Source organism: Macaca nemestrina, chromosome 9 (genome assembly GCF_043159975.1).
Source record: "Macaca nemestrina isolate mMacNem1 chromosome 9, mMacNem.hap1, whole genome shotgun sequence".
Taxonomy (NCBI): domain Eukaryota; kingdom Metazoa; phylum Chordata; class Mammalia; order Primates; family Cercopithecidae; genus Macaca; species Macaca nemestrina.
The window spans coordinates 65,732,705-65,758,197 of record NC_092133.1 but is presented as its reverse complement, the minus strand read 5'-3'; the positions used below and the strand labels follow the sequence as shown (position 1 = coordinate 65,758,197).

Below are 25,493 nucleotides of genomic sequence, written 5' to 3'. Positions count from 1 at the left end.
AATTCACAAATGTAGCGTGAGATGCACACCATTTTTCCCTATATTTTTCAGATGGGGTAGACAGAGCTCAGAAAGGTTAAGAGACTTGCCTGGAGTCATCAAACCAGGCTCAAACTCCTTCTCTGTTCAGAATCACTCTTTAAACGTAGCTCCTGTCCTGGGGTGAAAGTCAACACCCGCCAAGAGCTGGGCCCTCCGTGCCAGCCCCATCTCCCCCAGGTCTCTCCCTGCCTCGGCAGCTAGTCCTAAATCTTTCAAGAGACAAGGCCAAGCAGGGGGTGGGGCCAGGGGTGGGAGCCAAAGCCCCACCTCGTGAGCAGGCAGTACCTCTGCCAAGGCCCCCTGCCGGCCCTGCCCCAGAGAAAGGCAGGGAAGCTGCGGTGAGGGCTGGCAGCTGGAAGAGCCCTGAGCACCCAGCCCCCAGCCCGGCTCACACCCCAAAGCCTGGAGAGAGGCTGCTACGCCATTGACCTGTGGACTCCAGAGACTCCCACTGTGCATTCCTCTGATCCAGAAGGTTTCCTGGATTATGTGACGAGAAACCTGGGTTCGAACCCTAACTTGTCACCAACATCCCGAGTGACCTGGGCTGTCCCGTCCCCTCTTGGAATCTCCGTCTTCCATCTCTTCGGCGAAGGGGTTGACTTATAAGGATGTTTTCTGCTCTGACGCTGTGATTTGAATTTTGTATTTCTACGAGATATTCAAGAAGTCTGGCCAGCAGGATGGAATCTGAAATAACAATGGTTCTGGACTGGGCTTTGTGCTCAGCGCAACTCATCTTTGCCTGAGACCTAGGAGTGGTCCCAGGCTCTCCTGATGTGTCACCATGCTTGGCATCTGCTCCTCCCCTTGCCCCCATATACCCATGCTCTGAAGGGGAGTTCTCTTCCATAGCAAATCCGGGAGGAGCCGAGGAGCCAGGCCCTTTGTTCCAGACCCAGAAGCAGCCATGGGGACCTGTGACATTGTGACTGAAGTCAATATCTCATCTGGCCCTGAGAGCAACACCACGGGCACCACAGCCTTCTCCATGCCCGGCTGGCAGCTGGCACTGTGGGCCACAGCCTACCTGGCCCTGGTGCTGGTGGCCGTGACGGGCAATGCCATCATCATCTGGATCATCCTGGCCCACCGGAGGATGCGCACAGTCACCAACTACTTCATTGTCAATCTGGCGCTGGCCGACCTCTGCATGGCTGCCTTCAATGCAACCTTCAACTTTGTCTATGCCAGCCACAACATCTGGTACTTCGGCCGTGCCTTCTGCTACTTCCAGAACCTCTTCCCCATCACAGCCATGTTTGTCAGCATCTATTCCATGACTGCCATTGCTGCCGACAGGCAAGAGGGGCCTTGGGGAAGCTGGGGGGAGCCTCCTCACTGAGCTGGGGCTCAGACAAGGGTGTTGACATACCTGTGGTCACACAGCATGTTTGGGTAGAACCAAGAGAATGGCCTCCCAAATCTGGTCATGGTCCAAAACTATGAATCTGGAAGGCGGGGGTACTGTGGAGCTGAAGAAGGTAGACTGAGGGTTAGACACAAAGAAGGACTTTGTACTAGATGCACTAGACGAGTTGTTCAAGTCTGTAGGGGAAATGGGCGATGTTTTAGCGATCTTCTAAAGTGTTCTTTGTTTTGTTGTCTTTCTTTCACTCCAAAGAAATGTCTTATACTGTTTTTTTTTATTATTCCAGATAGATTACACAAGGGGAAAATGTTGAGAATGCTTGCAATTACAATCTAATAGGGCCAATTATTTTCCCAACGCTGCTCAGGGCTGAGCTTCAGGCTAATGTTGGATGCTCGGTCTTGCCCTGAGATGGGCTTCCAGTGTGGCTTTCTTGTGGCCCTCCAAGGGCATGTCTGTGCCCAGAGGGAAATGATGGGCTGGGGTACCTGGGCTGGGGTTCCAAGGCATCGGTGTGCTGTGTGGCTGCGGGAAAGTCACCAGCCCAGCAGACTCTCTGCAGGTCGGCTGAGACTATGACATCGACAGATGGCAGCAGTGCGGGGAAGGGCTAGAGGGCGTGGGCCTGGGTTGGGAGAGAGGGAGACAGGGGAAAGGGAGCTGGGCTAACAGGAGGGCCCCTGCCACTCATGCTGCCCTCTGCTCACAGGTACATGGCCATCGTCCATCCCTTCCAGCCTCGGCTTTCAGCCCCCGGCACCAAGGCGGTTATTGCTGGCATCTGGCTGGTGGCTCTCGCCCTGGCCTCCCCCCAGTGCTTCTACTCCACCGTCACCATGGATCAGGGTGCCACCAAGTGCGTGGTGGCCTGGCCCGAAGACAGCGGGGGCAAGACGCTCCTCGTGTAAGGCCTCTGGGGGATTGTGGAGGGCAACTGTGTGTGCGTGTGCACGTGTGTGTGCGTGCATGCATCCATGTCCATGCATGTGTGGTGTGTGTGCATAGGTGTACACATGAGTGAGTGTACATGGGATTATGCGAATATACCTGTATGCTTAGTAAACAACACACACGATGTAGCCGATCTGTTCTTAGCACTTTATAGATGTTGACCCATTTAATTCTCCTAACAATATGGAGTATGTATTATATTATTATCATTACAATTTTTTAGATGAAGAAACTGAGGCACTGAAAAACTAAGTAACATGCCCAAAACCACACAGCTAGTAATTCAAATCCAGCTAGGGATTCAAATCCAAGCAGTCCTGCCCAGGACCCAATCTCCTCACCACTCTGCTACTCAAATATGCACCCGTGCATCCTTAGATAAGGATATGCACGCATGCACACGTGTATGTGACTGTACATGTCACATGCACACGCGGCACCCATTTCTGCCGGTGTATGCACGTGCAAGTGTGTGGGCATGTTTGTAGAGGTGCGTGCACTCGGGCACATGTTAGGGACATGTGTAGGCACGTGTTTGGGGGAGACTCTGTATATGCTCAGGCCACAAAGCGGCAGGAGACTGAGGCAGAAAGCATCCATGATGAAGCCTGGGACATTTTCAGGCTGCTGAGGTGGGCATCACAGGCTGGAGGCAGGGAGGGCAGGGTTAGAGGGACTCAGGTATGGCCCAGCTGCTGTGTGACCCTGGGTGAGTCCTTTCTCCATTCTGGCCTCAGTTTCTGAGGATCTCACATTATGTCTCTGGGGTCCCCAGGCACTGAGCCATTGCTTGGTAGAGGCTAAAGAACTGACTGGGGTTCTGCGGTCAGTCAGGCCCATAACGTGGCCTGCTCCCGCCTGGCCCGGGGATGCCTCACACTCACATAACCTCTGAACCTCTGGCTTTCTCTCTCTAAAATGAGGATTCATAGTAGTACCTTACTTTGTGAGTGTCAGTGAGATAGTGTACGTGAAGCCCTTACTTAGCACCATGCCTGGCACAAAACTGGTACCCAGCATGTGGTAGTTTAAATAGGGGACACATGAAAACACACCTGGAGGTGACAGATCCTTCCCACAAAGTCCCAGCTGCCCCAAGCATGAGGGTGTGCGTGGTCTGAGGTGAGGGCTGCCAGGTAGCCATGGCAACACACCTCTCCTCCAACACCCTCCCTGCCTGGTCTCCATCTGTCCTGAGCACCTGCCAGGAGAAGGCTGCTTTTGTGGATTTCAGGGCTAGGGAAAGTGCCCTTCCTCTGAGAAGCCATTCCTGGGAACTGCCCAGGGTCTCTGATCTCTCCCTGCACCCCCACCCTCTCACAGAGAGCAGTTTCCATACATTTCTGGCTCAGGAAAGGGTGGAGAGCAGAACATATTGACACCGGCCACTTGGAGGCGGTATTTCTCCACCTTAATACAGGACCACTGCGCACGCCAACTCTCTGGGAACAGCGAGTTCCAACCCAGCTTCTGGCAACCGGGAAGAACAGGCAGGCAGGGGCGGGCTAGGAAAGCCATACTTTGGTGTTACTTAAAATTCCGAAAGGATCTGGGGAAAGCCTGGTTTTAAGTATGAGAATGTGTTATTGTTTTTCTTGGGGGAGAGCCTAATTTAGAGATTTAGTATGAGGGCTCCATCCCCACAGGCTCATGTAACTGTGTGTAATTAGGAATCTGATGAAATTAAAGATGCCCTCTCCAGGAACACATGCACACACCCCCAAAATCAAAATACAAAAAGACTCCCTTTGGGAGGCCGAGGCGGGCAGATCGCCTGAGGTCAGGAGTTCAAGACCAGCCTGGCCAATGTGATGAAACCCCGTCTCTATTAAAAATATAAAAATTAGCCGGGCATGATGGCGGGTGATCCATCCTCAGCTACTTGGGAGGCTGAGGCAGGAGAATTGCTTGAACCCGGGAGGCGGAGGTTGCAGTGAACCAAGATCACACCATTGCACTCCAGCCTGGGCAACAAGAGCAAAACTCCGTCTCAAAACAAAACAAAACAAAACAAACAAAAAAAGGTGGCCCCTGGGACTCTCTCCCTCTGCCTTCTGCATGGAGACCTAGCCCAGGGTGAATTCCTGTCCTGCACAACATCCTGGGAGCAAGCAATAGAGGAGTGTGGCTCCTGCTAAGGAAGGACTTAGAGATGGCCTCCTCCTTTTACAGATGGGGAAACTGAGGCTGAGGGAAAGCCCTGACTTGCCTAAGATCATGTTTTAAACAAGAGGCTGGACAAGAGCCCTGTTCTGACTCCCACAGTGCTGACCCTCAGAAAAGGGGAAATTGGGTCATGATTAAATCTGTAGACTGATATGACACAGACTGCCTGTGCCTCTCTGGGCCTCAGTTTCCCTATCTGGACACCGAGACAGGGGGCCCTGTTGATCCTCACTCTGTAAGGTGATGGGCCCTGGCCTTCATTGCCTTTCCTCCCCTCTTATCTGCCTCACACTGGGGTTCTCAACCCAAAGCCTACTTGAGGATCAGGGAGTCTAGGAGTGCCTGAACCTCTTGCAATTGGCATGTTTGCACAAGAACCCAAGCAGAATTCTAAACACAAGACTTTAGGAGAGAGATTGACTGGAGCCTTTATAATCACCCAATGGGTTCACCTTGCCTGCTGCCTAGACAGAACTGATTTATCAAGACAGGGGAATTGCAGTGGAGAAAGAGTAATCATGCAGAGCCGGCTGTGCAGGAGACCAGAGTTTAATTTACTCAAATTAGGCCAGGTGCGGTGGCTCACGCCTGTAATCCCAGCACTTTGGGAGACCAAGGCAGTGGTCAGGAGTTCCAGACTAGCCTGACCAACATGGAGAAACCCTGTCTCTACTAAAAATACAAAAATTAGCAGGGCGTGGTGGCAGGCATCTGTAATCTCAGCTACTTGGGAGGCTGAGGCAGGAGGATCACTTGAACCTGGGAGGTGGAGGTTGTGGTGAGCCCAGACCCCGCCACTGCACTCCAACCTGGGCAACAAGAGCAAAACTCCATCTCAAACAAAAACAAAAACAAAATCAAATCAGTCTCCCTTAGCATTCAGGAATCAGAGTTTTTAAAGATAATTTGGCAGGTAGGGGATTGGCAAATGGAGAATGCTGATTGGTCGGGTTGGAGATGGAATCATATGATGTCGAAATGAGGTTTTCTTGCTGTCTTCTGTTCCTGGGTGTGATGGCAGAACTGGTTGAGTCAGATTGCTGGCCTGGGTGGTGTCAGCTGATCCACGAGTGCAGGGTCTGGAAAATATCTCAAGCACTCTTCTTAGGTTTTACTATAGTGATGTTACTCCCAGGAATTTGGGGAGGTTCAAACTCTTGGAGCCGGAGGCTGCATGACCCCTAAATTAATTTCTATTCTTGTAGCTAATTTGTTAGTGCTGGAAAGGCAGATTGGACCCCAGGCAAGTAGGGGGTCTTTTCGGGAAAGGGCTGTTGTCAATTTTGTTTCAGAGTAAAATTATGAACTGAATTCCTTCCCAAAGATAGTTCAGCCTACGCCCAGGCACGAACAAGGACAGCTTAAGGGTTAGAAGCAAGACAGAGTCGGTTAGGTCTGATTTCTTTCACTGTCATAATTTCCTCCGTTATAATTTTACAAAGGTGGTTTCACCATGGGTCCCCTTCCCTTGGGGTGGCAGCACCTCTAGAAAGGGGCCCAGCAAGGCCAGCACGTGGCAGGTAGATGCAGGAGGTTTGGGAACACCTCAGTCCTCCCAGTAAGAAAGAAAAAGTCATATGACAGGACCAAGGGTCTCAGGCCCCTTTGGTGGAATGTTCCAAGGACTCTGTTCTATGAAAGGGATCCCCGAATGCCAAAGGAGCTGAGACCCAAAGAAGGAGGCAGAACAAATCCAGTTTGTTAGTATTGGGTGATTTATTGAGGGAATTTACAGACAGAAGCAGGATCTTGGATGGCCACAAGACAGGTGGAGCTCTGCATTCTCACTCCCCAGACGCAACGCTTAGATACCATAGGGAAAGGGTATTAGTGCTCCAACAAGACAACGAAAGGCAGCCCTCCAGAACAGGCAAGAACGCTATGTGCATCACGGCTCACGATTTGTGGAGTAACATCAAGGTTGACAAGTTCTTTCACTAGGAACAGTAAATAAAGTAGAAATCAGAAGGCATTCACAAGACTGGAGTGCATCAGAAGTCAACACGGGGGAGGGCACCCAAGATGGAGTCACTTTTGTCTCCACAGGCTCCCACTGCAGATCTGCCTGGGAGTCAGTCCCCAGCCTGCAGCTCATCAGAGAGAGGTTGCAGCGTCATAAACCAGAGATCTAAGGACTGGGGACATTGTCTTTTTTTTTTTTCCGACAGGGTCTCACTCTATTGCCCAGGCTAGGGTACGGTAGTCCAATCATAGCTCACTGCAGCCTCGATCTCCTGGGCTCAAGTGAACCTGTTGTCTCAGTCTCCTGAGTAGCTGGAATTACAGATGTGCCCCAGTACGCCTGGCTAATTTTTAAAATTTTTTTATAGAGATAGGGTCTCACTATCTTGCCAAAGCTGGTCTCAAATTCCTGGTCTCAAGCAATCTTCCCATCCTGGTCTCCCAAAGTTTGGGGATTACAGGCATGAGCCACCACGCCTGGCCTACACTGTTTCCAAAAGGAAATGAAAAGCCTCAACACAACCCAGTGTCCTCCCTGGGGACAGAGTAGGAAGCCATGCAGTGGTACTCTGCACCAGTTCCTCAAAGATGGTATGAAAAGGCATTTGCTGACACAAACAGGTTCCCAGCCAAATGCTGATGACCGTAAGCAGATGACACAGCAGCATGTGATATACGGCGCTTTTCCACTGTCCCATTCCCCCACAGCGATGTTGGTACAGATGGAGTCTTATTAACACCAGTCATTCTATCCATCCAGACAGATACAGATTATATATATATACACATACACATATATATACACATACACACACACACATACATATACACATACACGTACACATACATATACATATACATATACATATACACATACATATACATATATGGCTATACTGTAGGATACACTCCAAGACCCCCAGAGGATGCTTGAAACTTCAGATAGTACTGAATTCTCTCTATATATATGAATACTATTTTTTTCTCAACGTATCTATGATAAAGTTTAATTTATAAATTAGGCACAGTAAGAGATTAACAATAACTATTAATAAAACAGAACAAGTATAACAATATACTGTAATTAAACTTCTGTGAATGAGGTCTCTCCCTCTCAAAATATCTCGTGGTACTGTCCATCCCTATTTCGGATCCGCAGTTGAGAGGGGTAACTGAAACCCGGGAAAGTGAAACTCCCATCAGGGGTGACTACTATTCATACATATGATTCTTGAAAAAATATGCCAGATATTAATGGTTAATGTTAATAGTGGTGGGAGTGGGATAATTTTACTGCCTCCTTTGTGCTTAATGGTATTTTAAATTGTCAACAAGTTACTTTTTAATTTGTTTCGCTCATTTTTCCTTTTTTTGACACGTGTCTATCACGTGGAAGGACGCAGGGCTACTGCTGGCGTCCCTTTTGCAGGGGAAGCCGTCTCCTGGCACACAGGCTACCCAGTGTCCCCTTTATTTTTGTTTAAATCAAACCAAGTCCCTGGAAGGCGCTCAGGGTGGGTCCGGAGGGGCGGCTCCACAGTGCCCGCGGGGTCCCAGGACCAGGCACTGGCCGACTTCGGCGTCGTCCCCGGGCCGCCCACTGCCGAGGCCCCCGGCTCTCCCTGCAGGTACCACCTCGTGGTGATCGCCCTCATCTACTTCCTGCCGCTCGCGGTGATGTTCGTCGCCTACAGCGTCATCGGACTCACGCTCTGGAGGCGCGCAGTGCCCGGACAGCAGACCCACGGTGCCAACTTGCGCCACCTGCAGGCCAAGAAGAAGGTGGGAGCGGGGGCGGGGCCTGGCGGGGGCGGGGCTGGTCCTGGCCCCGCCCTGGGGAGCCGCCCTTGAGGTCTCAAGGCCGGTCCGCAAGAGGGCGCCCGGGAGAAGCTTGCGGAAGCTGCCTTTGCGCGAAGCCTGGGGCCAGAGCCTGACCGCGTTCCTCCCAGGCGGGCAGATTTCCCTTTGGTCTTTGGCCACACACAAAATTAAAGAAACTTCCCAGAATGTTAGGGGAGTTAGGGACTCCTAAAGCCCCATAGAATTCAGATACCCCCAAGAATCTTAGAATGATAAAATATTAAAATCTTAGACTGAATAATCAGAATGTTGAATTTGAGAAGCCCCACAGAACTATAGAAGGTGCCTAGACTGTCACAGGAGAGCCCTCAAAGGCTGGAACTGCGGACCTCAGAAGTCGTGGAGACCGGATTGTTGTCCAGCTTCATCAAATCTGTCTCCAGTTTCTTCCGGAAGTGCCAGTATCCCCCTACTCTCTGCCATCCAAGGCCCCCCTGAAGGTCCTGATGTAGCCCTCTGTGTCCCAGACCCCCTTCACCCTCCTCCAGTCCAAGCTTGTCCTTGCCCCCTTCCTGCCAGGCAACAGGGGAGGTAATGGGTTAACCACATCATGTAGCCAGGTCAAAGCCACGGCTTCTCACCCAATAGTAGGCATCTTTCACAGGTGGTTTGGGGAGGTAGCTGCACATGGGCGCCATCTGGTGCCCCTCATGGAGCACTGGCCTCCATCTGCTCCACCCTCAGGGTCTCAGCCCAGATCCTACGTGAGGATCAGGGTGCCCAGGAACCCCCAGACCTTTTGTAATTGGCATGCGGGCTCCCGAGCAGTGCAGGAGTGTGCCTGCAGGGGCCAGGCTCTGAGGAGGGGGAGGTCCGGAAGCTGACCCGTGGGCAGAGGCAGGGGTCCCTAGTTGGAACCTCACAGCCCACAGAGAGAAGGGCTGTGCCCATACAGATCCCAGAGAGGGGGCGACCTGGGAACGCATAGCTGACACGAGGGCTCCCCTAGGGATGGGGTTAGGAGAGAGAGCTCAGCCACTCTCCAGGGAGGGGGAGCTGCAGCGAATCAAGGGGTCCCAGACACCTCTTGTAGGAAGTGGCCATTGAGCTGGGCTTCAAGGAGTGAGGACTTCAAAGGAAGGATAGCAGTGTGAGCAGAGGGACCGGCCTGAGCAAAGGTCCCTGAGGTTGGGGGTTCAGGAAGGTCTGGGCGACACATGCTCAGGGGCCTGAGTAATAGAGCTAATGGGGTCTGAGTGTGGAGCGATTCCCAGGCGGGCTGAAGGGGTGCTTTACGTCTGCCCTTGGAGGGCTGGGGCTGGGACTTGGGCACTGAGAAGTAACTTGAGCCTCTCCTGGACCAGTTTGTGAAGACCATGGTGCTGGTGGTGGTGACGTTTGCCATCTGCTGGCTGCCCTACCACCTCTACTTCATCCTGGGCAGCTTCCAAGAGGACATCTACTGCCACAAGTTCATCCAGCAGGTCTACCTGGCACTCTTCTGGTTGGCCATGAGCTCTACCATGTACAATCCCATCATCTACTGCTGCCTCAACCACAGGTGAGCCCCCACTCCAATCCCACCCTCTGCCCTCAGAGCTCCACTGCCTGGCCCCAGCTGGGCTCCCCTGCACAGCTCAGGCATCCACCCTCCTTCCTGCTGGAGCCTGTGGCCCTGTTCCCCCAGCCTACACGAGAAAGCCGTCCTCACACTCAGCCCCCAGCATAATCCTCCCTCTGGCCTGGGCCTAGCTTGAGCCCCCATCCTCCCCAAAGCCTCACCCTGTCTCCCAGGCTGTAGCTCTAACCGTCTGTTACTGCTGGCTCTTCTGGGTTCTGTGTCTGGGGTAAGAAGAAGAGAGAAGGGAGGACCAGAGAGATGGAGGGAAGGGGAGCATCAGAGAGAGGGGGCGGGCCAGAGAGACGGCGGAAAGAAGAGCCAAGTAGCGGGAGGGAGGGACTGACTTCTGTTCTAGTATTTTCACGAGCTTCCTACTGAGGGCTTTCCTGGAGCCAAGTGAGCGGCACCCATCTGGCAGTGAAAGCAGGGATGGGGGCTGGGGCCAGCACAGGGGTGGGACAGGCTGCTCCCTGGAAAGGTCACAGTGCATGCCTTGTCCTCCAGGGGCTTTCAGGGCAGCTGAGAAGTGACCTTGGCAGAGACAGCCAGGAAGGAGAGCCCCAGAATCTCACTCTCCTGGCATCATCCGGTTTCCCTAGCCCTTGTGATTCTGAGGAAATGAGTCCTAGAGAGGGGCCTGCACGAGCTCTGGGGCACCTGGAGAGGTGGGGGGTGAGGAGCCAGGCAGGAACTCAGCCCCAGGAGTCCTGCAGAGCAGGCCTTTCAGCTGCAGAAAACCCTGAAGGTGGGACAAGTAAGGGGCAGTGAGAGGTGGACACAGTCTCACCTCAGTGAGATAATGATGTGGGCGAAGTTGGCCTCAGACCTCTTTGTTCGTGTTTTTTGTCACCTCCCTGGCCAGATAGCCAGGCTACTCATAATGCCATTAGGATCTTTGTTGCTCAGACATTTCACCCGCCTGGGGAAAGCCAAAAGGAAGTAAGGAGCTATGATTTTTTGCATGCTTACTGAAGGGTTCTCCTCTATCTTCTGAGAGGGAAGTAGATAATAGGAGAGAAGCAGGTGTCATCCCCACTCTACAGATGAGGAAATGAGCTTCAGAAAGGAAGATGCTCCCAAACTCATACAACAAACAGTAAAGCCAGGACTCCATATGTCTCCAAGGCCTGTCATCTTATCCCCACACCACGCATTTCTCTTTTAAAGACTTGTGGGATTGAAAACCTGGAGACAGGGACTCGACATCAGGGAGGGCCACCAGCCCACTGTCTCTGTGGGTTCATCACTCTCCTGCTACCCAAGGGAGATACAGTCCCTGGGGGTCTGAACAACACCCCAGGCTCTACAAGATCCTGACATCGCTTCTGGATCATTCCCCTCTCTGAGCAGCCGGCGTTCCATTTCTGCTGTCTGATTTCTTCCACTCACTGTGTGTGCTTGCTCTAAACTCCCATTCAGTGCTGCCATGGGGAGAGCTATTTGTTTTCAGGCAAATGCACCAGAACTTGGTGGCTCCAAGTGTGGGTTTTTCAATGCAGTCCCCTTGGGAAAAGCATCCTTGTTCTCCCAAGTTGCCAAAGCTTCCATTGTGTTTTAGCAGGAGGAGTTCTGACTCCTCCCTTAGAAGCCAGTTAACAAGTCAAACAAGAATATCTGCTGGGTTTGTGTGGGGTTTTTTAGTAATTATGCTGGGGTGTTTTTTTGTTTGTTTGCAATAACAGATGACCTAAATCAGCTTAGTCACCCACTTCATTCACTAGACCCCACTCCAGAACACTCTGGCAGTTTCCAAAAATCAAACTCACCCACGAAGGCATCTCTCAAGAGCCCCTGAGCCGTGGGAGGCTCTTGGAGAGAGACAGTGACTTTCCCCTGGAAGGAACTCAGTTTCCTAGGGGTGGGGCAGTCACATCACAGCTCCTGTGCCCCTAACTCCCTGGCTCAAGGTGCCCCTTGCTCCCCCAGGTTTCGCTCTGGATTCCGGCTTGCCTTCCGCTGCTGCCCGTGGCTCACACCCACCGAGGAAGATAAGCTCGAGCTGACTCCCACGCCCTCCCTCTCCACGAGAGTCAAAAGGTGTCACACTAAGGAGACTTTGTTCATGGCTGGGGATGCAGCCCCCGCCGAGGCTACCTGTGGGGAGGCGGGGCGTCCCCAGGATGGATCAGGGATATGGTTTGGGTATGGTTTGCTTGTCCCCACCAAAACTTATGTTGAAATTTGATCCCAATGTGGCAGTGTTGGGAGGTAGGGGCTAGTGGGAGGTGTTTGGGTCTTGGGGATGGATCTCTTATGAATAGATTAATGCCCTCCAGCTGGAGTTAATCCTCACTCTTGTGGGAATGGACTAGTTCCCAAGATAACAAGTTGTTAGAAAGAGTCTGGTGTCCTCAGTTTCCCTGTCTTGCTTCCTCTCTCACCATGTGATCTCTTTGCACAAAACCAATTCCCTTCTACTTTCCACCATGACTAGAAGCAGCCTCAGGCCTTCACCAGATGCAGCTGCCCAATCTTGGATATTCCAGCCACCAGAATCATGAGTCAAATAAACCTCTTTTCTTTATAAATTACCTAGTCTCGGGTATTCCATCTAGTCTCGGGTATTCCATGAAAGCAACACAAATGGACTAAGACAGGTGCCTGCTGAACCCTGAAGCCTTGTCTGGCTGCGGAACAAGGTGTAGCACCCTTTGAGAAGTAGCCAATCGAGAAGACCGATCTGAAAGTTCAGCTCATGCCCATCTTTCAGTACACCAAGGCAAAGACAACATGGGGCCAGAACTCCAGAAAGGATGCTGACTCTAAGAGGACTCAGCCACCCACCTCAGAGAGCACTTCAGGGAATCCAGTAAGGGTCAGAAAAGGCAGTGTGAGCTGATATTTATCTAATCTAAGAGATGCAAGCTCAAATGCCTTCCTGGGGCACACAAGAATATGTATAAAAGAAAAGCTGCAAATGTGATGATAAAAGGCAACTGACTTCCAGCCTCAGTTTGAGCTATTAGGGAGTGGTGGGGGCCATGGCAACCTGGAGAGGATAGGCATTCAAAGGGGACAGGAACTACTCAGCTCTGGACAAGCGTTGCCACATGGTAATGGGAGCCCACTGTTGCTAGATATTCCTAAATCTTTCGAGAGAAGCTATAAATCCACATTTGTATGTGAGTCTTCCATATTTGTTGAATTTGACCCACATTTTTGTAAACTTTGCATAAGCTAAACAAAACATATCCGTGGGCAATGCAACCATGACACTGACTCGCCATCAGGATGCGGATACAAAGGAGGAAACTTCTTATTTCACGAAGCCCAGTGACTGAGTCAGCGGAGGACTTCTCTGTCTCAGTATTTAAGATGTAAGATACAGCCCAGGTAGATGGTGATTAAGAGTCAAAAAAGCCAGCTGTCTCCCCTCAGGCAAGTCACTGTGACCTCTGCCCAGTATCGTCACTACTTCACAGGGATGCTGTGAGGAACGATGGGAGTCATGCCTATAAGCTAGCAGGCCAGGCCAGATTAAGTGCCCAATACATGGTAGCCAGGACTTTTTTTTTTTTTTTTGAGACAGGGTCTCTGTCTGTGAGACCCAGGCAGGAGTGCAGTGGCACCATCACGGCTCACTGCAGACTCAACCTCCTGGGCTCAGGGGATCCTCCCGCCTCAGTCACCCATGTAGCTGGGACCACAGGTACACACCACCACACCCAGCTAATTTTTAAGTTTTTTTGTAGATATGGGGTCTTGCTATGTTGCCCAGGCTGGTCTTGAACTCTTGGGCTCAATCATTCCTCCTGCCTGTCTCCTGAAGTGGTGGGATTACAGATGTGAACCACCACACCTGGCTGTTAGCCATGACTCTTAACTATTTTATACAAAAGCCACCTACAAAGCAGCAGCACAGCTCCCACCCACTCCCACTTCTGCAGCAAGAAGCTGGAGGGCAGAAAGCAGCAACTGTCTTAACTCCCAGAAAGCTCCAGGTCTGGCCCAGCCCATCCCAAGGGCACACCTCCTCCTGCTTGCCAACTCAGCCTCCACGCCCTGGTTCCCCTGCAGAAGAACCATGTAACATTGTCAACGCACACTGGAAGGTGTAATGCTACCTGTCTTCTCCAAAAAATCCCTGCTCCACAGACACCAGTACCATGCCCCTAATAAAGGGAATCTGATCTCACCAAACCAGGTGGTTTGGCAATCAGTCCTGTGGAAAGCCACTTAGAGCCGCAATTGTGGCTTGGGACATGACAGGGTGCTTGGGTGCAGAGTGACATGGAACCCACCAAAGGCTAGGGGAGAATCCAAAATGGCAGCCTGGGGATGGACCGGGAATCTCTTGAGGTGGGGGTGGATAGGGCGAGTAAAAGGGTCAGACAAGGGTTAGTTTCCTAGGGATGGGGTCAGTCTAAGATCCAGGAGGGATGGGCCGGGAGTGATGGCTCATGCCTATAATCCTCGCACTGTGGGAGGCTGAGGCGGGCAGATTGCTTGAGCTCAGGAGTTGCAGACCAGCCCTGGCAACATAGTGAGACCCTGTCTACAGAAAATAAAAATAAAGAAAAAAGATCCAGGAGTGGGAGAGTGCAGTCACCCTGGGCTGCTTGAAGATTTCATCTGTGTTTGGGTGGAGGGGGCGGAGGGGGTGGGGCAGGGCACATTTCATCCTTTGTCTTGGGGTTGGCAGAGAGGAAGATGAAGGGCAGGATCCGTGTGGGGATGGCAGAGAGGGGACCAGTGTTGCGGTCCTCTCACTGAACCCAAGCAGCCTGGAAGCCAAGTGGCCTTGTTCTGTAATCCCAGCACTTTAGGAGGTCGAGGCAGGCACAGATCACTTAGGTGTGGAGTTCGAGACCAGTCTGGCCAACATGGTGAAAACCCCATCTCTACTAAAAATACAAAAATTAGCCGGATGTAGGGATGAGCACCTGTGGTCCCAACTACTCAGGAGGCTGAGGCAGGAGAATCGCTTGAACTTGGGAGGCAGAGGTTGCAGTGAGCTGAGATTGTGCCATTGCACTCCAGTCTGGGTGACAGCAAGACTCCATCTCAAAAAAAAAAAAACCTCCTCCACCCAGAAGGCCACAAAACTCCCCCAATGTTTGGTCTTTGCCACATCCCAAGAAACCGCGCCCCCCTCCGCCTGTCCCCCCGTCCCCAGCCATTAAGCATCACTCAGGTCTTTGAATCGGTACAAAGTTTACTAGGTCATATGACATGGCTCACAAAGCGGTGGGAAATTCCAGTGATGGCATTGTTTGTTGGTTGGTTCCTTTTACCCAAATGGAGACAAGACACATTTCCGCAGGACTGTCCACCTCCCCCCACGAGACAAACAGAATGCGAGACTGTCACACGTGGCTAGGACTGGTTCCACGGACACACGATTTTGTGGCATTGACACACCACGATGCGATGCCAGGCCATATAGGTGCCAGGAGGGGAGGAAGCAGCTAATGCTATGCCCACACTCGCCTTCAGGCAGTGCCCCCAGGAGGGAGGCCTGGCAGTGTCTGCTGGTGATAATACATTTCACACGGGGAGGGGGAACCCCAAGGATGGGCTTTGGAGGCCCAGAAGGCCCATCAGGTGGTGTGACTTTCCATCTCCAGTCAATAAATAACTCTGTTGGATGAATGCATACGTTAGAAATGGATGCCACTACACTTCACACGTGGGGGACCAGGTCGAAATCAAACCATGCAGAGTGGCAGGGCAGGTGAGGAGGGATCCGGGTGAGAGATATTATCAACAGCACACGCTCTATTCTGTACCCTACAATATACACCATTAGTTGGATTTTGCTTTCCTCCCCGCGCCGGCGGGCCCCAGCGCCGGCGTCTCCCAGCACAACTCGCTGGAAGGGTAGGGGGTCGCCGCTCGAAGAGAGAAGTGCTGGAGAGGCAGCAGGCTGGGGATCCCGGGCTCTTAGCTGCTTGCCTCTGTGCGTAACCGCACGCCCACAGCCGTGATGAGGGCGGCTCCCTTGCCGCTGCCATCCTCAGACAGGAGGAAGGACACGTTACATTTTGGTGATAGTTCCTTCACCGTCTGGTGCATGATTCTGGAGAAGCTAAAAAGGATGAGAAAACAGGAGAAGGTAGTTGGAGGAAGATGAGAGATGCTGGGCCTACCTGAAAACACCAAAGCACAGACAGCCCCCTGACTGGTGATGATTCAACTTAGGATTCTTCGACTTTGTGATGGGTTTATCGGGGCATAAGCATCGGAAGTCAAACAGACTCTGAACCCAACAATAAGGAGCGTGAACGCAGTTGGGAGGGAGGCTGCTTAGAAGCAGCTGTGGCCAGTTGAGAATGGCTGGGAGGCAAGTGGGCCTACGGTCAATCCCATTGTCACAGTTTTCGGCAGAGAGGCCCAACTGCGAATCCAAACACAACTGCTCTGTATGGCTTATGAGGGCTAGGACATGAATAACACACACAGCCACATTGGAGCTTGAGGCTCCAAGGGGACCTCAAAACCAAGGAGGATGTTAGGGGCCGATATGGATCATTAAGGCAGGCCCAAGCGGACCAAGCACTGGATCGGTTCAGGAGGCTATGCAGGAATGAATATCACCCACCTCCAGCTGCAGCCCTGAGACCCCCAGCCCCCAACCATCAACAGCCTGGCTCCCAAAGACAGGAATGCCCTCCAGTGAAGATAGTATCTGAACAAAGGCTGAATCTACATACTTGCAATTTGGGCTGAAAATGAAAGGCAGGGTCAGGCTGAAGATGCTTGGGGCTCTCAAAAGTAGTCACTGCCCTTGGTTGGGGACCTATTAGGTGGGCCAAGTGTGGTGGCTCATGCCAGCACTTTGGGAGGCCAAGGTGGGAGGATAGCTTGAGTCAAGGAGTTTGAGGACCTATCAGGTGCCCCATACTTCATAGATCTAATTTCTAGTCCTGCCAGCGGCTGCCACCCCATGAGGAAGATGAGATTTTGCAGGGATTAAGAATTGCACACAGGGCCGGGCGCGGTGGCTCAAGCCTGTAATCCCAGCACTTTGGGAGGCCGAGACGGGCGGATCACGAGGTCAGGAGATCGAGACCATCCTGGTTAATACGGTGAAACCTCGTCTCTACTAAAAAGTACAAAAAAAAAAAACTAGCCGGGCGAGGTGGCGGGCGCCTGTAGTCCCAGCTACTTGGGAGGCTGAGGCAGGAGAATGGCGTGAACCCGGGAGGCGGAGCTTGCAGTGAGCTGAGATCTGGCCACTGCACTCCAGCCTGGGTGACAGAGCGAGACTCCGTCTCAAAAAAAAAATAAAAAAATAAAAAAAATAAAAAATAAAAAAAGAATTGCACACAGATTCTAAGTGACAGTGCCAGGGTTAAATCCAAGAGTATGTGGCTCCAAAGCCTAGCCCTAAACCACTCCTGTGTGCTGCCTCAGCTGATGGCAAGGAGAGCTATTAAGCAGGAGAGACAGAGGTGAGGATGGAGCAAGACAGATGGTTCCACCCCAAGCCACGGCCATGAGGTAAGCAGGTAACGTCTACACTGAGTTGGGTGAAGTTGTTTATAAGTAGGGTGACACTGTGGTCTCATTTATCTGGGATGGTCCTAGTTTGCCTACAGTCCCAGAGTAATAATTATTAGCACTCCTGACTGGCAAGAGTACCTTAGTGTAGACAATAAAGAATATGGTCACCCTATTCATAAAAGCCAAGCTTTGAGACATGTGGTGGATCACAATCACACAGCAAGGGCAATCACATGTCCTTCTCTGGCATGGGGGATCAGACGCCTGACAAGAGAGAGGCCACTCCCTACCCCTCCCTGCCATGAAGCCCAGGGCCCAAACCACTCCCGCCCTTTCAAGTCTTAGCAAACTGATTCAGCAGATGAACAAGAGAGTGGCTCTCCCCCTTTCCCATTTTATTTTTTGAGATAGGGTCTTACCCTGTTGCCCAGGCTGGAGTACAGTGGCGTGATCTGGGCTCACTGCAATCTCCACCTCCCAGGCTCAAGCAATCCTCCTGCCTCTGCCTCCCGAGTAGCTGGGACTACAGGCATTCACCACCATCCTCGGTTAATTTTCAAAATTTTTTTGTACAGAGAAGGTCTCACTATGTGGCCTAGGCTGGTCTCAAACTCCTGAACTCAAGCAGTCCTCCACCTAGGCCTCCCAAAGTGCTGGATTACAGGTGTGAACCACTGCACCCGGCTCCTCCCCTTTCTTAATATCCTCTCCACACTTACCCAACGCAGCCTCTGGCCTGGCTACAGCTCACCAGGCTTATGAGTGAGCCCATGCCCACCCTCACCTCCTCTCCCACTGCCCAGCCCCCACCTAACAGGGCCTAGGAGGAGTGGAGTGAGGGTCACATCATGCCACTGGTGTAAGCTGGCCAAGTGAAGCCACTTCTCTATATCTCCCTAAGGATCCCAGTCAAACCCTACAAACTGTTCATTACCTTGTCCCAGATAATCTCCAGTTCCTGAACGCACAGCCTTTAGGCTGGCTGGGCTCCAGCAGGGAATTTCCCCAGCGTGAACCACACCGATACCCCCTAATCCAAAGGGATCCCAGCAAGCTCTGCACATCCCAACTGGAAGGCCCACTCACTGCGGATGAAGCTTGTAGAGCGTCCCGTCCACTCCCACAGTCACGTTCAGACGGTCCAGTCCTCTGTTCTCTCGGATCTTATCCACCACCGCAGCCATGCCTGCGCCACACAGCTGCGCGGCCCTCCTGGACACCACCCCACACACGGTCTTGACGAGGATACTGTCATCGCAGGTGCTATTCAGACCCAGCTGCTGGAGGATGGCCCGGACCTGGAGCAGTGCTAATCGGTCACTGTAGGGGACAAAAGCCAGAGGGCTGGATGAAGTGGGACCCACAAGAGCAGCCTGGGGACCGCCTCCGAAGGATGGCCCCCCCCAGTCACTGTACTCATCCACAAACAGAGTCAAGGGCAAGTGTTACATGTTAAATTGTGGAGAATTTGGCAAATCTAGCAAAATAAAAATTGGAAAATTTAAACCACTGTCTCAACATCTAGGAAAATGCTATTAACATTCTAATATATTTCCTTCCAGTTTATTTTTCCTAGCTGGTATGCTTTCTCATGATATGCGAAATGGGATTATCCTTGATATGTGATTTTCTTTCTCTTTCCTGTTTCATGCCTTAAGCAATTTCCCACAGCCTTATCTGAGAACAGGATTGGAAACAGCTGCCACAATATTCCTTCTAGGGATGCACCATGATTTCTTTAGCCCATTCGGAGAAATTCAAGTTAATTGCAATTTTCTGCTATTATAAAGAAACATTTTAGGCTGGGAGCGGTGGCTCACGCCTGTAATCCCAGCACTTTGGGAGGCCGAGGCAGGCAGATTGCCTAAACTCAGGAGTTCGAGACCAGCCTGGGCAATACAGTGAAACCCTGTCTCTACTAAAATACAAAAAATTAGCCAGGCATGGTGGCGTGTAGTCCCAGCTACTCAGGAGGCTGAGGCAGAAGAATTGCTTGAACCCAGGAGGCGGAGGTTGCAGTGACCTGAGATTGTGCCACTGCACTCCAGCCTGGGCAGCTCAGTCTCACAAATTTGATAAAGTTTGTTTATAAATCTTAAATTTCTTTTGCTACACATTGCCAGATGCCTTACAGAAAATTTTATCCATTTACTCTCTCTTCAGCAGAGTATTTGGCCACACTTATTCTCACTGGAAAATACCATTTTTTACAACTTTAGACAGTTTTATAAGGTGGCATCATAATCACAAGACTATAGTTTAATTTATATTCTTCTCTATTAGTGAGGATGACTTTTTTTTTTCCCCGTTTGTTTTTTGGCCATATAAACTACTTCTTATGTCTCAAGACTTTTCTCCTGGTATGTGTTTGTCTTGTTTATATTAAATTGAAAGAGATGATGATGACTGGGATGGTACACTGAAGACCAGTCAGGTTTCCTGGAGGACTTATCATGTAACATATATTTTACATACATTACCTTACTTACTCCTCAACCAACCAATGCATGTATGATTATTCCCATTTTAAAGATAAGGCAACTGAGGCTGGGAGAAATTGAGTATCGCAAAGCACACAGCCGGTGGAGAAGAGTAGGTGTAGACCAGACCTGCCAAAGCCCACCATGCCCTGCTAGGCGTCTTGTCATACACAGTACAAATGTCTTCCTCAGTTTACTGTTGCCTTTTAAGTTTGATTACTTTTTTTTTTTTTTTTTTTTTACTTATAGATGCTATGTAGCTATATTTGGCTATTTTTCTTTATGATTTCTTTCTTTGCTATTATGCTTGAAAAGACTTTCCACACCACTTCACACCCCTTAGGATGGCTATTCTCAAAAAACCCAGAAAATTACAAGTGTTGGCGAGGATGTGGAGAAACTAGAACTTTCACGGGCTGCTGGTGGGAATGTAAAATGTTACGGCCACTGTGGAAAACAACATGGTGGTTCCTCAAACAATTCAATGGGGAATTACCGTATGATCCCGCAGTTCCACTTAGGGTGCATACACACACACAAAAACTGAAATCAGGGACTAAAGGAGATACTGGTCACCCATGTTCATAGTAACATTTGTCACAATATCCGAAAGGTGGAAGCAAGCCAAGTGTCCATGGATGGATGAATAAATAAACAAAATGCAGTGTGTGTGTGACGGAATATCACTCAGCCTTAAAAATAAGGAAATGATGGCCGAGTGCTGTGGTTCACGCCTGTAATCCCAGCACTTTGGGAGGCCAAGGCGGACGGATCACCTGAGGTCGGGAGTTTGGGACCAGCTTGACCAACATGAGGAAACCCCATCTCTACTAAAAATACAAAATTATTTCTAGTGGGGCATGCCGGATGTGCATGGTGGTACGCCCCTGTAATCCCAGCTACTCAGGAGGCTGAGGCAGGAGAATCACTTGAACCTGGGAGGCGGAGGTTATGGTGAGCTGAGGTTGCGCCATTGCACTCCAGCCTGGGCAACAAGAGCGAAACTCCGTCTCAAAAAAAAAAAAATTAAAAAATAAGGAAATTCTAATACATGCCACAATACAGGTGAACCTTAAGACATTATGCTAAGTGAATTAAGCCAGTCACAAAGGACAAATGCTATATGATTCTATTTATATGAAGTATCCAGAGTTGTCAAATCCAAAAAGACAGAGAGTAGAATGGTGGTTGCTGGGGTGGGGAAAGGGAGGAATGGGGAGTTAGTGTTTGCTGAGTACAGAGCTTCAGCTGAGGAGATGAAAAGTGTTCCGGAAATGGATGGTGGTGATAGCTGTGCGACTATGTGAATGTACTTAATGCCACCGAACTGTATACTTAAAAACCATTTTGCCTGGGTAAGAGCAATGTATAGGCTTGTTAGGTTTTTTTTGTTTAAGGTTTAATATCTTTCTTTTCTTTCTTTCTTTTTCCTTTTTTTTTTTTTTTTTTTTGTTGTTGTTGTTGTTGAGACAGGGTCTGTCTCTGTTGCCCAGGCTGGAGTGCAGTGGTGCAACCTCAGCTAACTGCAATCTCCACCTCCTGGGCTCAAGCCATCCTCCCACCTCAGCCTCCCAAATAGCTGGGACGACAGGAATGTGCCACCACACCCAGCTAGTTTTTGTGCTTTTTGTAGAAACAGGGTCTTGCCATGTTACCCGGGCTGGTCTCGAACACCTGAGCTCAAGTGATTCACCCGCCTCAGCCTCCTAAAGGGCTGGGATTACAGGCTTGAGCCACCATGCCCAGCCTACACAGAGCCTACATTAGGTTATTATGACCATTCTAAAAAGAACACAATATTTGCACAATTGCTTTTGTTTTTTCTGACCATTTTTCCTCCTTCTCACACAGTGTGCCTTGGAAGACAGCACAGGCAAGGAAGAAACGTTCCCTGGACAGGAGAAAAGTAGAAAGAAGGTAGAACAACGTGCCGAGGGGCATCAGCTCCTAGGTGGCCTGGCACTGAACCCCAGGCTGCCTTTCAGATAAATCCAGGGTGGGCCCTATGCACCCCCAATTCAAGTATGTGTAGTGCACCTTTACCATCTGAAATGGAATCCATATAACCTTCTTACACACATAATTTCAAATAAATCAATATAATGCCCCAACATAAAGGATGGATAAAAGGAAAGTAAGTAATTTATTTATTGAGATAGAGTCTCCTTCTGTTGCCAGGCCAGGCTGGAGTGCAGTGGCGCGATCTCAGTTCACTGCAACCTCCACCTCCTGGGTTCAAGCGAGTCTCCTGCCTCAGCCTCCCAAGTAGCTGGGATTACAGGCATATGCCACCACACCCGGCTAATTTTTTGTATTTTTAGTGGAGACAGGGTTTCATCATGTTAGCCGGGATGGTCTCAATCTCCTGACCTCGCGATTCACCCGCTTCAGCCTCCCAAAGTGCTGGGATTACAGGCGTGAGCCACCGCGCCAGGCCAAGGAAATTAATTTATAATAAAATTGTAAGATTTCACTATGCAGATGCCCAGGGTCTGCTATTCCAGAGGAGAAAAAACATCCTCAAAAATGGCCAATGTCCCCTAGGGTCCCTACCACCCCCATCACAATCCACTGGCCAGGAGACCTCTGAAGGGTGGGTGCTGGCAGGGAAGGCACTGCCCACTCACCTTTCGATCTGAGAGAGAAACTTGGTCTCAAAGATGCCCCGGGTCTTCAGCGGCTCTGAGATCTGCCCTCGGAAGAGGAATCCCTTCTTGGTGAAGTCAATTAAGATGTTGCGGACGATTTCACCCAGGTACATACCACTGATCATCTTCTCATACCTGAGACAAGAGGAGGGGCCTGGGGTGTCTATGGGAAGTGGCCAGGAGGACTGTCAGCCCTTGGTCTCAAGGTCACTCCGCGTCTCTTACTGCCCCTCAAGCGCATCACCAACAGCCAGTGCCCATCCCTGTGCTCTGCTGCAGAGGCAGCATGGGAGGACCAGGGAGTCCTCCACTCTCTCACATCAGAAACACCACCACCAGCATTCATGTCTACCCGCTAAACTGGTCTCCCTCCTCAGCTACCTTCTAGCTCTCGGCCCCAAGGGCACTTCCCTGAGAGCCTGTCCTCCTCCTCCATCCTGGGTTCTACCTGCCTGTTTCAGGTTCCCACACACCTCACCATTCTCCTCCTTCATAACACACATGAGCTCACTGCCTCCCACCACCACTGCTGCAGTGACAGCCCCAAGAGGACAGGGCATGTGTGCCTTTTTCAGCTCTGAGTCCCCAGGGCACAGCACAGCATAGCATAGCACTGGGCCCTCAGTAAAGTGCCCAAAAAATATCTGCAGAATAAGCAAATGACTGGGCTAAGTCTTAAAGGAACAAGAAGACAAAAAAAAGAGGAAAGTTCCTAGATTTTTCTAAAGGTTTTGCAAATACCCAGAGTACTGGTCAAGCCCACAGCAGAGTGACAAAGCCACACAGAAGGGAGAATTCAGTGGCCACAACATACTGGAGGTCAACCTGTTCTTGGAACTTTGAATTTCCTGCCCTCTCCATGCTCAAGGGTCTCAAGGAATAACAAAGGATTGATTAATTTCCATGGCATATGCCCAAGCCCAGTGTCCCAAAGCTGAGAAGAGTCCCCTGGAATTCGGATACTCCAGGATTCCTCCTATTTCATGTGGTACATGGAAGAACATGAAACACAATGGAATCACAGAGGGGTGGACACCACTACCAAGTCCCATCCAGTCCTTCTCATTCCACCACAAAGACCACCTCAACCTCCTGAGCTCAAGCAATCCGCCCGCCTTGGCCTCCCAAAGTGCTAGGATTACTTTGATAATCCACTGCACCCAGGCCAAAGGGGGTTTTAGCTCAGGGCCTTTGGTAGGCGACAGCATCTAGCTGGACTTGAATAACACAGTTCTTCACTATACTCATTTTATAGTTACCATCTGTTTATGGTAATACTGTTTCTCCCTCTTTTTCCTCCTTCATTAAATGTCAGTAAAGACTATAAGTGCCGGGCGCGGTGGCTCATGCCTGTAATCCCAGCACTCTGGGAAGCCTAGACAGGCAGATCACCTGAGGTTGGGAGTTCAAGACCAGCCTGACCAACATGGAGAAACCCCATCTCTACTAAAAATATAAAATTAGCCGGGTGTGATGGCGCATGCCTGTAATCCCAGCTACTGGGGGAAGCTGAGGCAGGAGAATCACTTGAACCCGGGAGATGGAGGTTGTGGTGAGCCGAGATCACGCCACTGCACTCCAGCCTGGGCAATAAGAGCGAAACTCCGTCTCAAAAAAAAAAAAAAAAAAAAGGAGTATAAGCTGATTTAAAGAAAAACACTAAGTAAATAACAGCATAGGTGGTATTCAGAAACAGCAAAAACCTTGAGGGGGCTAGGGAATGACTCGTGTTGGGTGCTACTCCAGCCCTTCTTTCTGCTCCTGGGAGACAACTTGGACCAACTCATCCTGGCCGTGGCAGAGGATGGCCTGATTCCTGGGGGCTTGGGACAAAGGGTCACTTGTCTCATTTCGGAGTATGGCAGACACTGCCATTTTGGACATGGTCCCTGAGACCTGAGCTGCAGAGCTCCACACGGCCACTAGGTGGTGCAGGAGGCTCGCAGAGGGAAGTACAATTGCCACAGGGCCTCTGCTTCACCCCAACCTGCCACCCAGCCACCCTCACCCCACCCCCTTGTTATTCTGATGGGGAAGGAACACAGCAAGAGGATCGGAAGGCCAGAATCCTCCAGGCTAAAAAACAGTCACAGGTGGCCCCTAGACAGGCATCAACCCCGGGCCATCTTGTACCATGTTGGGGGTCGGTCCTCCCTGGTTCTCTGCTGTCCAAAAGGCCAAGGTCAGGAGTGAGCCAGGGGGTCCAGTCTTGAAGCCTCTGTTCACACCTCTCCTCCTAGAAACTTCTTCCACTGCAAGTGGCAGAATGCAGCCAAGTGCTGTCCCCCATTCCAACTGTGGGTGCCCTCTCCGCCAGGTGGGGTTACCTTTGTTTCCCGGCATTTAGGGAATATTCATCCACCAGTCTGTCGTACTGTGTCCTGATATCATCCAGACACCCATTGTCCCCAAAGGCCCCCCACTCCATGTTGATGCACATCAGCCCCCGGTCTCCCTCCACCATCTCCACATTCTTCATCTCCTCCATGTAGCAGGCATTGCTGCCAGTCCCTGGAACACACAAAGGGGCAGTGAGGAGCGGTGGCCTTGCATTTGGGGGGTCTTGCAACTGCTTTATAGCAAAGAGATGGAGCGTTAATGGTAGAGATTTAGGCAACATTCAGACCAGAAGAAAAAATATATACATAGACACACAACAATATGCATACATGCCTCTACAATACATACATGCCTATACAATACATACATGCCTATATGTATGTGTATAAAATATTAGGGGATTATCTTCTATTATACTATGGATATTCACTTATTTTCTTTTTCTTTTCTTCAAGACAGTGTCTGGCTCTGTCACCCAGGCTGGAGTGCAGTGGCGCAATCTCGGCTCACTGCAACCTCTAAGTCCAGGGCTCAAGTGATTTTCCCACCTCAGTCTTCCAAGTGGCTGGAACTACAGGAACCACCACCATGCCTGGCTTTTTTAAATTTTTAGCAGAGATAGGATTTTGCCATGTTGCCTAGGTTCATCTCAAATTCCAGGGCTC

At 50.7% G+C, this 25,493-nt stretch overlaps 2 protein-coding genes across 6 annotated transcripts in view; one reads left to right on the top strand and one right to left on the bottom strand.

The window, feature by feature from the left end:
• The first annotated feature begins 358 nt into the window (after positions 1-358).
• On the top strand, positions 359-13,039 carry LOC105466096 (tachykinin receptor 2). Its single transcript, XM_011715028.2, has 5 exons — positions 359-1,344; positions 2,124-2,318; positions 8,122-8,275; positions 9,658-9,854; positions 11,841-13,039. The coding sequence occupies exons 1-5, from the start codon at positions 953-955 to the stop codon at positions 12,097-12,099; spliced, it is 1,197 nt and encodes a 398-aa protein (XP_011713330.2). The 5' UTR covers positions 359-952; the 3' UTR covers positions 12,100-13,039.
• A 2,012-nt stretch (positions 13,040-15,051) lies between these two features.
• The window catches only part of LOC105466097 (hexokinase 1), a 130,971-nt gene continuing 120,529 nt past the window's right edge, over positions 15,052-25,493 (bottom strand). For all 5 annotated transcript variants that reach the window (XM_071069669.1, XM_071069670.1, XM_011715030.2 and 2 more), the window contains 4 exons: positions 24,816-24,999; positions 22,468-22,623; positions 18,447-18,680; positions 15,052-15,942 (listed from right to left, as the gene is read on the bottom strand). In XM_071069669.1, the coding sequence (XP_070925770.1) occupies positions 15,798-15,942; positions 18,447-18,680; positions 22,468-22,623; positions 24,816-24,999 (719 nt within the window). In that variant the 3' untranslated portion in view covers positions 15,052-15,797. The remainder of the gene's footprint in view (positions 15,943-18,446; positions 18,681-22,467; positions 22,624-24,815; positions 25,000-25,493) is intronic.

Coding starts and splice junctions, on each gene's coding strand:
- LOC105466096 (XM_011715028.2), top strand. CDS start 953: ATGGGGACCTGTGACATTGTGACTGAAGTCAATATCTCATCTGGCCCT. Junction 8,276..9,657: donor ACCTGCAGGCCAAGAAGAAG/GTGGGAGCGGGG, acceptor CTCCTGGACCAG/TTTGTGAAGACCATGGTGCT. Junction 9,855..11,840: donor TACTGCTGCCTCAACCACAG/GTGAGCCCCCAC, acceptor TTGCTCCCCCAG/GTTTCGCTCTGGATTCCGGC.